At 42.2% G+C, this 12491-nt stretch overlaps 1 protein-coding gene across 2 annotated transcripts; it reads right to left on the reverse strand.

Annotated features, from left to right (window-relative positions):
- Positions 1-614: 614 nt before the first annotated feature.
- LOC108431381 (probable phosphatase phospho1) lies at positions 615-8769 on the reverse strand. Of its 2 annotated transcripts, XR_005131301.1 has the most exons (3): positions 8606-8769; positions 3489-4449; positions 615-3409 (listed from the first exon to the last, which is right to left on the reverse strand). XR_005131301.1 is itself a non-coding variant. In XM_017704466.2 (2 exons), exons 1-2 carry the CDS (start codon positions 8606-8608, stop codon positions 3643-3645), a joined length of 810 nt encoding a protein of 269 aa, XP_017559955.1. In that variant the 5' UTR covers positions 8609-8769; the 3' UTR covers positions 615-3642. The 2 variants fall into 2 exon arrangements, 1 of the variants encoding a protein (XP_017559955.1); XM_017704466.2 differs by having other exon boundaries at positions 615-4449.
- Between the last annotated feature and the right edge of the window lie 3722 nt (positions 8770-12491).

The following is a 12491-nucleotide window of genomic DNA, read 5'->3' on the forward strand; positions in this document are numbered from 1 at the left end:
TAATGTTTGTGTATTTGATGTGTGTTTGTAACACCTTTAAAGGGCAGCAGTAATGTTTGTGTATTTGATGTGTGTTTATAACGCCTTTAAAGGGCAGCAGTAATGTTTGTGTATTTGATATGTGTTTATAACGCCTTTAGAGGGCGGCAGTGAGTAATGTTTGTGTATCTGATGTGTGTTTATAACACCTTTAGAGGGCAGCAGTAATGTTTGTGTATTTGATATGTGTTTATAACACCTTTAGAGGGCGGCAGTGAGTAATGTTTGTGTATTTGATGTGTGTTTATAACACCTTTAGAGGGCAGCAGTAATGTTTGTGTATTTGATGTGTGTTTATAACACCTTTAGAGGGCAGCAGTAATGTTTGTGTATTTGATATGTGTTTATAACACCTTTAGAGGGCGGCAGTGAGTAATGTTTGTGTATTTGATGTGTGTTTATAACACCTTTAGAGGGCAGCAGTGACTAATGTTCGTTTATTTGAGCTCGAGTTGTTTCTGTTGTTAGGTGCAACTGAGCATCAAAAGCCAGGAAGCAAAATAGTTAATCAGCTCATTTCGCCACTTTAGAGTTTGTGCTAATAGTTTACACAATGAACAAAAAAGACAATGAAATAGTTTAGCACAATAATTTATATGGTAATTATTTGTCAGCTAACATCCAATAATGATTACAGGTCAATAATGTGCTTTGGTACTTTATCTCTTCCAAAAGACAGACCTTTCAACAATAATATTGCATCTAATTATTTCTCCTTGAGTATTTCCTCCACCACAGTGTGTGTGTGTGCGTGTGCGTGTGTGCACGAGGTAGAAAGATTAGCCACTGTGAGTGTATATGTTATCAGAGGCTGAGTGTGAGCAGCAGTCAGACTGTCAGAATGTCACCGTCTTTTAAGGCAGGCGTAGATGCCGTGTGTGTGTTTGTGTGTGTGTGTGTGCGGGTGCAAGTGTTTGTAATAGAATCTGGCTGCTATATATAGGCTTACAGTACTGTGCAAATGTCAGAGAGTGAAAATAAACAGGAGTTTCCAAAAGTGGAGTTAAAAAAACTGATAAAAAGCTACAGAGAAAATGGGCCTCCTAACAACCACCTGGAAAAGCTGGATCACCAAAACTGTCCCCATCAGAAAAACAGCTCTTACTTTCATCCCTGCAGATTTCTCGGAAAACGGAAAGCAAGTCTACTGAAAATAATAGACACTGTAAGAAAGGTAAATGGTGGACAAAATAAACATTTAAAAAAATGAATTGAATTATGATTACTTGTTGATGCTTCTGAGTAATTTTCTGCTAAATGTTTTCTGCTTCCTTTTCTGACTCTGAAAAATTAGCTTGTAGTTAGTGGCCATTTTTTTGGACTTTCCCCCCAATTCTAGTTGTACCCAATTCTACTGACTAGTCAGGACTCCCCCAATCACACAATACCACCAGCACTAGGAGGGCGACGGCTAGCACAGGCTTCCTCTGAGACCTGTGAAGCACCACTACATCTTTTTTGAACTGCTGCACTCACAATGTCACTGGGCAGCTGAATGCGCTGGGGGGAAAGCGCCAACCGCCAGATCTCTTACGTCAGCTAACAGACGCTTGCGCTTACTAGCCTATTGCGCTCTCTTGGACTCTTGGCCACAGATGGCTGTAGCATTACCAGGGACCGAACTGGCGATCTTCTGATGACAGAGCCAGCGCTTAGATGGTTGCACCACATGGGTAGTGAGTGGCTATTCTGACCAGAAATTAATTCAAGTGTCTCTGACTTTAACCCAGTACTGTATGCGTTCGAGATGAGTGTGTGTATCATGTGTGTATCAACCCCTTAAACTCGAAGGGTCTATATGTGGGTCCACACTTCAGTTCTTCCTACTAATAACTATATAACTTACACATTAGTTTTATAGTAATTACTGAATAATACATAATAATTACTGACTAATATATATTAGTTACTGGATAAGCCTGTATTTTAAAGGACATTCAAGAAAGACTAGCCTGAGTATCAGCATTACAGACCAACTTTCACGTGCGAGTGTGTAAGTGGAGTGTGTAAATGCAGCACTGGTGAAGCTCCAGTGTTCTTCTCTGATATGAGGGTGTCAAGTACAACGTTGCAACGTATTGTTGCTCCAGCTTTACCCCACAGATAACACACTTATAACGCAACATGACTTCCTTCTCCTTTGAAGCAACAGTTTCAAATTCCCCCCCTTACCCCAAACATCAGCCAACACATGTTTAGTGTCAAGGCCTTAATTTTGTCTGTACGTTTGTCCATTTGGATAAATAACAGTGTGTCATCTAGTGTTAGACATCACACAAGCAAGTCTGGCTAACGAGTAAAGGAAGCCTTAATTTGCCTGTATCTCCAAAACTAAGAAGGTAGTTTTTCCTTGCCACTGTCGCCACTGGCTTGCTCATGGGAGCTTGGACCCGGATTTTCTCTTTTCTTTTTCTGTCTGTAATACTGATTGTTCTGTGAAGCAGCTTTGTGACGACACCTGTTGTAAAAAGCGCTATATGAATAAACTTCGCTTGCAAACTTCAGACACCAAACATATCTTAGCTGATCGACTACATTTGGGGTAAGGGTTGATCTTTTGACAAATTCCTGTCAGTCTCATGCATGGACTCCCCAGGAGTGGCACTCCACACGCTTGCTGTTTCATTGAATTGATGCCAGCACCCTTTATTCCAGTGAGGTGTTCTCGTGTCTGCCGTCTGTCAGTCCTCGTGTAAGTCAAGCTGTCTCAGTTGCCGGCTGGCTTGTGTATTGGGTGTCCGTGCGTGTCTGTAATCCGAGCTTTCAAAGCTCTTTCCTTTTTTATTCTTTCACTCCCTGCTCTTTAGGGGACAACTAGGCAAAGGTTGCCACCATCAAAGGTCCCCCAAGTTAGATATGTGTACAGCTGACCAAAAAATATGGCATACCAAAGTGACCGCTAGTAATAAATTCAGTACTGTCAATGCAACCTGACACCAGATGCTAGTAATACTCTCTGCCACTCTGCCCTGGCAAAAAAAAATTAAAAATTAGCTTATGCGTTACAAGTACATTCTGTGGATTAGTTAGTTGGGTTGCTTGATGAGGGCCCTATCCCTCTCTTCGCCATGGGCCCCAAAATCAGACTCCCAACTTGTTGCCCTTTTGCTTCTTTGCTTATCTCTCCTCCACAGATTTCTTCAGGCAGTCATCTCCCTGTGCCCAGGGCACCACAGTGGTCTTGTAAATGCCAGGCTCCCTCTCTGCATAATTGAGTATTGCCATGCAGGGGGGATATCTCTTCTACGAAAAGTAATATCTGTTTGTTTTAGAGTCTGAGTGGGACAAATGTTGGTAGATGAAAGACTTGTAGGGAAGCCACGTATGAGGAAGTGACAAAGAGCAAGCACTCCAAAGAGTTTCCCTCTACCTGCAAAAAAGGGACGAATGACATGGGGTACACATACCTAGGGACAGATATCATAAGAATTTTATAAACATGATCTTACTGGTTCTCTTATAGGGTCCTGTTTGTGCCAAAAATAATGTAACCATGCTTCAGATCATTTTGTTCTGTGTGTTATTAGTGAGTCTTGTGTGTAGGTGAATAGCTCTGAAGTTTTGGACCTTGCTTGGCCCTTCCCTGGTGCTCCACTCCATTGCTCAACTCTCCTCCATTGCTTTCTTTAGACAGTCTACCACATCTTCTCCCCGTGCCCAAGGCACCACCGTGGGTTTGTAAATCCCAGGCTGTCCTTTCTGCATATCCTGGATGATCCGGTGCATGGGGAAATCTCTCCTAGGAAAAGCTGTGTCCTTCTGTCCCAGAGCTAGAGTTGGGCAAATGTCATTAGCCCCATCCCCAATGTAGAAAACCTTCTGGAAGGGCTTTCCTCTTTCTCTGGCCCTTCTTGCCAGGTAGTCCCTGAGGATCACCTGCTTGCACATGTTCTCTGGGCACCGTGGGCACTCATGGGCATGGTAGGGAAGAAGCACAAGATGTCCATCTTTGTTGAAGCTGGCAGGATTGGTGAAGATTTCAGAGAAGAGTTGCCTTGATCCGGCCTTGCGCAGCCAAGTCTCTATAAAGTAAGTGTTAGCATCCGAGAGCACAACACACTCAAAATCCTGACGATGGGAGCGTAAGAAGCCAAGGAGCACCAGCAGGCCTGGAGCGGGTGGGATGTCCTCGATGGCATCCCGGATGACCTGCTCGCTCACTCCCTGCTGAGCCAGGTAGGCCAGGACACGCTGCATGTGCTCGTTGAACCGGCCAGGACGGAAGCTGTCCTTCAGCCAGTCGGGGACGGTCTGGCCAGGGGCAACACGGACCATGGCATCATCACTATTTTCTGCGATCATGGTTTCGTCAAAGTCGAAGAAAATCAGGAAGCGACTGGTCGCGGTAACGGAGGAGGAAGCCATGCCTGATGAGCTGACTGGCAAAGGTTCTAGTGGGTTTTCCTCTACCTGCCAAAAAGGAATGCAGTGCAAGAATGATGCTACATGGGCGTGCACCTTGAAATTCTTTAACACAGTAAAATCTGAAGTATACTCATTTTACGAATAAAAGACAAAAAGACCCTTCTTGAGGATTACCACTGACGATCTGTAGCAGATAGCTCTGTTTTTGTGCCCACATTCTGAGAGCATTATTAATTTCAAATCATATATATTTTGTATGCACGTTAAAAGTCAGGGTTAGGATAGACTGGGTTTATTTTTTCCTTATAGTTGAACTATGCACAGCCTATAAAATATGGGAAATAGTGCTTCAGTTCTTTTTTATGTCTTTGTCACTCAGAGAGCTGGTGTTATGAGTAAAAGATGCAAATTGTTTGCTGATGCAACTTTCTGTTTTAAGTCTGTTTTAAGAAAGTATACAGAGCCCATGGTAGGGACATTGAGGAAAATGTTGGCAAATCCCTCAGAATAAACTCAGTCAAGCTATAGCAACTACTGGTGTAGGCTACAATGTTGGATAGTTGAGCAACATTAAAACAGCTGCAGTGAATGTTCTGCTTAAACTGTAAAAAAGATTACATTTAGCTAACCCGCCCTTATAACCTGCCGCATACAAAATACATACAATTCCAAAATGTAAAAATTACATATAGTAGCATTCTGTCATTTCTTTTTAGGTTGAATGGGACTTTCTACTATACGCCAACTTGTATTCCATTTGATCAACATAATCCAATGAAATATTGAATGCAAAAGCACTAATGTGGTTCCAATGTGAAAACAACCTGAAACTGCCAACTATTCCACTTATGCAAGATCGAGTTTTTCTGTAATATTAAGCTATGCATGCCTCAAAAACTACAAGATTTGCATATAGTGCTATGACATGCTGTGAGATAATGCCCTCACTGACGGGTTCGACTAGGAGTGGTTTCATGTGAAACATGCCATTCTAAAAAATTTGCTGGTTCAGGATTGTTCACAGAAGCCACGTTAATAAACCGACTAATAGCTCAATCAGAATAGAATACATCCATGTAAACACCTCAATCGGAGTAGACTAATCCGATAGAGGCCATTCGGAATACAATTTCTATACGACTGAACGAGGTGGGTAACCCTCTAAATAATCCATTAAATAGAAGAATAATATCCGTGTAAACGCCTGAATCCGATTACATTCCCTATCGAAACGTGTAAGTACGTTCTGAGCATGCGAGTCGCGTCACAGCGAAAGGTTTATAACGTTCAGCATGGTGGAGCAGAACCTGGTCTGAAGAGGAGATGAAGTTTATGCTCTGAGCTTTAAAAGACGGCAGTGGCACGGACGTCCAGCTTATATGTCTCAGAGCACGACGTCTTCCTCTCGCCGCTTCCTTTATAAGTAGACGTGAAGGACATTTTCCTGAGTCTGACATCATTTTAAAGCAATTAAAAACACAAGTGCGCCAACTGGAAACTCATCTCATCTCATCTCGCTGTCATGGTAACGTTTACTGTGCTGCTCCACGCATGCGCATCATTTTGCATCGGATTACTTGTAGTGAGCATGTAAACGAAGATTTTCATCAGATTGTTGAACAGAGTGAGAATAAACACCTCAGTCTGAGTCTGTAATCTGATTGTATTCAGTCGGATTGGCAAAAATCTTTGCATATAAACACAGCCAGTGTTGATTATAGGAACCAGACGTCTGAAAAACTTAGTGACTCTAAAAGCTCCCTCACATATTTCATGAAATAGTTATGAATATGCTGCCTGACATGTGAAACATTGCTTTACAGTAGTTTTGAGGCCTAATTTGTGTTTTTAAACATTTTCATGGTGGAGTTGTACATGCAGGGAGGTGTAATGCAAAATAGTCCCTTATTTTTCAGATCTGTCACAATTTTACCATCATCAGCATTACATATAAAAACTCAGAAGACACGAGTAGGTTCACTGGTGGTTTTGGGTAGTAAATAAAATGGCTATATATGGGTTGATGACATTGTGACCCCTGGTTCCATTCACCACCATTGTAAAGAAAATGGGCGGAGTTTCTTTACAGTGCACCATTTCACATCAAACCACTTGAATGACTTTGATGAGATCACAGTGATGGATTGATTTAGGTTTAAAGAATAGTGGAATTCCCCTTCTTGTTTTATGGGAGGCAAATCCAGCCAATCCGTTTGTGACAAAAATAAAAATAAATTGAAAACAGATATTTGTCGTTTCATTTTTTGGTCGTTATTCTGTTTTTTCACGGCCAAATCTAAAATGAAAACGCTAACAGAGAAAAGAGAACGCAAGCTTCACTTTGGCTTTGGCTTTTCTTTGTGAAATGCAGAATTCGTTTCAAAACTAAAATCAAAACGCAAAGTTTACGTTCTTATTTCTTTTTCATAGCGATTCCACTATTCTTTAAACCTAAATCAATCCATCACTGTGATCTCATCAAAGTCATTCAAGTGGTTTGATGTGAAATGGTGCACTGTAAAGAAACTCCGCCCATTTTCTTTACAATGGTGGTGAATGGAACCAGGGGTCACAATGTCATCAAGCCATATATAGCCATTTTATTTACCACACAAAACATGTGAAAAATGAAATTGCAAATGTAGGTATTTCATTCTTTTTCAATTTGATTTCAATTTGAGGATATTTGCTCAGATGTTTGGAAAAAGAAATGGCAAAAAAGAGGTTTGCATTTACATTTTATTGTTTTCATTTTCATTTCTTTTTTGGCTGGATTTGCCTCCCATACTTGTTTCACCAAATTTTGAAAAAGAAATGATTTATCTACTGTCAGTTTTAGTCAGCAACTCCACAGATTTTGAAAAAATGTTTTTTTAATTTCTGATTAATTGAGTCTCCCCGGTAATCGTGGCGCCCCCAGTGAACACCCACACGTCTTCTAAATGTAATGTTGATGCTGGAGTGACAGATCTGACAAAACAACTTGAAGCTGCCGACTGACTATTCCAGTTACACAAGATGGGACTGTTCCACAAAATTAAGTTATGCACCCTTCTAAAATCACAAGATCTGCATATAGTGGTAGGACTCTCTATCTGTGATCAGATCATGACTCACTGTGATGAGATTAGATGATTAAACAAAACCCTTTCTGCATCAGTGTTCCCTGACAGTGAACCACCCACCGTCCCTCCGTCCTGCATGTTTTACTGCCTCCTACTCCAAACTCGCCCTTATAGACCCCACTGAAGGGTTTGACTAGAATTAGGGTTTGACTGGTGCGCGGAGTGAGGTGTGCTGCCCTGCAGGGGAGCCAGGAGCTGCACAAAACGGCTATATTTGGGTTACAGACCTGACCTGACCCTGACCATTATCAATAAAATGAGTTGTTTCTTTACAATGTACCATTTCACGTCAAACCACTCTGAATGGCCAGTGACTGAATTACATAGGTTTAAAAAATAATGGAATTTAAATCTGATAATAAAAAAAAAAAAAAACGTTTTTGGGAACAATTTTGCCTCACAACAACCTAAATGCAACCCTCCGCCAGGAATGACCTAAAATAAATAGATTCAAACACCTTTTAAGCCAAAAGTTAACCACAAAACTATCATTAAACACCGTCTCAGACATCAGGCTGAGAACTTTCTGTGAGGGCGCTTTCTGTGAGGTGGACGTCTGGTTCCTATCACCACCACTGTGACGAATTCTGACTCTGTAAGTTTGGCTTGAACGGGGCATTTCACACCAGACCTGTCTGATCGACTGTTGACATTAACCGTTTGAACCTTTGAAAAATCGGTGGAGCTCCCCTTTAAGCCAGGCTCGGCTCCAGTTCAGAAAGCCATCGGATTCTTCCACATGAAGAAATTTCCACTGTCACTCCGCCGCTCCTTCAGCGGTTCCTCTGGGCTCCGTGACTGAAATGACCGTCGTTTTTCCACACAGCACGAACACGTCCGGCCACATTAGCCGCCCAGAACGGAGGATTTCGGCTCGGTTTCACACACCGTGACACAAACCGGCTAGCCGGCTGCTAATTACGGCTCATTGGTACTGGGCTAGCGCGGCGGCTGGGCTGATATGTTTACGATAAGCCAGAAGAGACACAGACAAAACACTCGCGACGAGAGGAGACTACAAAAAAACGAACCAGACGGATGAATAAAGGAAAACATGAGTGAAAAATACCCCTCACCATTCGTCTCGGCACGGTTTTGCTTGGTGTCGGTCGCCGTTCCTCCGTCCCGCTCGCCGGTAATGGGACATTTACTGCAAGGACGGGCGGGTTTAACGTCACTTCATAAAGAGATGTGTTTATTTCGCACCCTTATTCGGGAAAACCCCGCCCACTGCGCTACCACTGGCCACCAGCAACTGGGGCTGCGTCCAAAGCCGCGCACTACCGTACTAGGTAGTGTGCAGAAAATAGGACACCGCTAATACGCGCCCGGTCACTGGTGTAGTGTGTGTAGTATAGCAGTGCGCGCTTTTGGACGCAGCTTGGCTGTCATCTGTCATCCGGGCTCAGACCCTCTCAGGAGCAGGAGAGCTGATCTGGAGTCCGTTGTTCTGACGTCGCACACACACGCAGGACTCTGATCTGAGACCTGTCCTCTGTTGAATGATCTCTACTACGTGTGGTCACACCGGTTAGCATACGCTTTCCATGTCTGAACTATGATTATGTGCAAAATCTGCTGTTTTAATCCTTTATTTGATCACTGTAATTACAATTTCTATGTTTGACCATTTTATTAAAAAAAAGAAAAAGATCAGGCCTCTGACTCAGAACTGCTCCTGCTCTGAAGCCGGGCAGCAGTTCTGCTTGTGGGCATGAGCTGCTAGCCAGTAGCACCAGAGGCTGGGGGACTTCTACTGGCCACTTCTAGCATCGGAGGCGAAATGGTATTAGCTTATGGAGCCCTGGACGCTGGTCATTACTGCCAATCCCAAGGCAGGATTGCTAATACTGACCAATCAAATCACAGGACACAAGATATCAGCCAATCACATTGTAGGACGCTGGACATTTTTGGACATTCATTATGGGGATGAAACTAAATCGGTCACAAATCGCCAGGTGTGAAGCCACAGTGACGTCACAGGGGATGTGGTCTAGTGGTTTAAATGAGGGCGAGAGTCAATAGACAAGACTAATATAAACAATGTCTGAGGCTATGTTCACACAGCAGGTAAAAGTGGCCCAAATACCACTTTTTGTTCGGCTGTTCACAGCATTAGTCTGAACAGATCAGCTCCACATGCGCAAAAGAACAACGCTTCACGCTGCTTTGCGTGGCTCATCCAGAGGTAAACAGTCGTGATTCACACTGACACACAGCTGAGATCAGATTTGGGCCACTTTTACCTGCTTTTTAGCCTTAAAAAGATACCTCATAACTAGCGTTCACTGGGTTTTTAAATCATAAGGAATTTATTTAATATTGCACATTAATATGTGTTCTTCAAAACGTGAAAGATTGTTTGATCTCAATTTTCTTTGTTTTTTAAGCATCATTGTTGTGGCCAAAGCAAAGGCTGGGTGATTCAAGACAAAGACCAGACCATTTTTTGACAGTATTATTAAATATTTTTAAGTATAGAAATACTTTAATTGTTCCAAAAAAAAAGTAAAAAGAAAATACAAAAGCAGAAATATGAGGTCATGTATGGGAGGGAAATCTGGCCAAAAATAAGTAATATTGTTTGATAATTAGAACAATAACATGTAAATGCAAGCCTCTTTTTGCGAGTCATTAGTGACATAAATATAAAAATAAATTTAAAACAGCTATTTGTTATTTCGGGTGGTGTGGTGGGTAGTGCTGTCGCCTCACAGCAAGGTGTGGTGGTGTCGCCTGGGTTCGAGTCCCTGGCCGGGCGACCACGGTCCTTTCTGTGTGGAGTTTGCATGTTGACTGCATGGGTTTCCTCCCACAGTCCAAACACATGCTAAATTGCCCCTAGGTGTGAGTGAATGTGTATGTCTGTCTGCCCTGTGATGGACTGGTGACCTGTGTCCAGGTGTATCCTGCCTTTTGCCAAATGACAGCTGGGATAGACTCCAGAAGGCGACCCAGAAGGAGAAGCAGCTTAGAAAGTGTGTGTGTGTGTGTGTGTGTGTGTGTGTGTGTGTGTATTTGTCATTTCATTGTAGTTGTTATTCTGGTATTTCAAGGCCAAATCTAAAATGAAAAAGCTAATAGAGAAAAGAAAATCCAAGCTTCACTTTGGCATTGGCTTTTCTTCATGAAATGCAGAATACGTATCAAAACTGAAATCACAATGCAATGTTTACATTATTTCTTTTTCAGAGCAATCAGCTGCATATCTGAAAAAATGAAAATGAAAATGCAAGACTGTTAAATCAACAGCAAAGTGACAGTTTGTGAGTCAGTTTTCAGTGTCGACACACTCTGTGTCAGAATAAAAACACATTTCCCACTTTGCTTTTTCATTTTCAAGTTAACCAACATGTAATTACATGTTAATTAACACTAGGTGGGGCTAGATCGATACACAGACAGATAGATAGACATCACAAGCTAGTCTAACACAATTAACTAAATTAGTGTTTAGCAACAACGAATGTAGCTCACTGGTACATTGTGTACGAAGAGCAGTAAATTATTGAAAATTAAATGAAATTAAAATTAATATCCAGAATACTTGGTGGTGAACTGATCTCAAGGCACATCACTTATCAAGAAATTATTATAAACAGACTGGAAAATTGTATTTCCTGAAGAAAATGCAAAGTGATTGCGCAGCCTAAGCTTGCTAAGATTTTGCTATGACGTCCCAAGTGGTTGCTAGGGTGTTGCTAGGTGGTTGTTATGGTATCCCAGATGATTGCTAGGGCGTTACCAGATAGTTGCTATACTGTCTCAAGTGGTGGCCAAGGTGTTGCTAGGTTGTTGCTAAGATATCCCATATTGATGCTAGGATGTTGCCAGGTGGTTGTTATGGCATTCCTTGTAGTTGTTAATGTGTTGTTAGGCAAACACTATGGTATCCCAGATTGCTAGGGCATTGCTTGGTTGTAGCTGATATTCCAAATGGTTGCTAAGGCATTCCAATGTTGTTGGTATGCCAACTGGTTGGTAGGGTGTTGCTTGGTTGCTATAATATTCCCAGTCGTTGCTAAGATGTTGCTAGGCATTTGCTATGGTATCCCAGATGGATGCTAGGGTGTTGCTATGGTTTTCCAAATGGTTGCTAAGGTGGTTGCTATAGTATCCTATGTGATTGCTAGGGTATTGCTCGATGGTTGCTATGTTATTCCCGGTGGTTGCTAGGATGTTGCTAGATTGTTGCAATCATGTCCTAGGAGTCTGGCTGGGGGTTACTAGGTTTGTTGCTATGGTGTTCCCATGTAGTTGCAAGATTGTTGCTAAGTGGGTACTATACACTCACCGGCCACTTTATTAGGTACATTGCTAGTAATTGGACCTCCTTTTGCCTTCAGAACTGCCTTAATTCTTCGTGGCGTACTTTCAACAAGGTGTTGGAAACGTTCCTCAGAGATTTTGGTTGGTTATTTGAGTTACTGTTGCCTTTCTATCATCTGGAACCAGTCTGCCCATTCTCCTCTGACCTCTCACATCAACAAGGCATTTTCATCCACACAACTGCCGCTCACTGGATATTTTCTCTTTTCGGACCGTTCTCTGTAAACCCTAGAGATGGTTGTGCGTGAAAATCCCAGTAGATCAGCAGTTTCTGAAATACTCAGACCAGCCCGTCTGGCACCAACAACCACGCCACGTTCAAAGTCACTTAAATCACCTTTCTTCCCGATTCTGATGCTCAGTCTGCACTTCAGCAAGTTGTGTTGACCACCTCTACATGCCTAAATGCAGTGAGTTGCGGCCGTGTGATTGGCTGATTAGCTATTTGTGTTAACAAGCAACTGAACAGTGTACTTAATAAAGTGGCCAGTGAGTGTAGTATCCCAGGTGGTTGCTCAGAGGTTACTGATATCTACTGATAACATGGTTAATTAGATATTTCTAAACTGTATGTTTGATCATTCCCAGTCAAACTGCAGGATGAGTTATTGGACAATAACCAGACAGAAA

This window comes from Pygocentrus nattereri, chromosome 13 (genome assembly GCF_015220715.1).
Source record: "Pygocentrus nattereri isolate fPygNat1 chromosome 13, fPygNat1.pri, whole genome shotgun sequence".
In the NCBI taxonomy this organism is placed as follows: domain Eukaryota; kingdom Metazoa; phylum Chordata; class Actinopteri; order Characiformes; family Serrasalmidae; genus Pygocentrus; species Pygocentrus nattereri.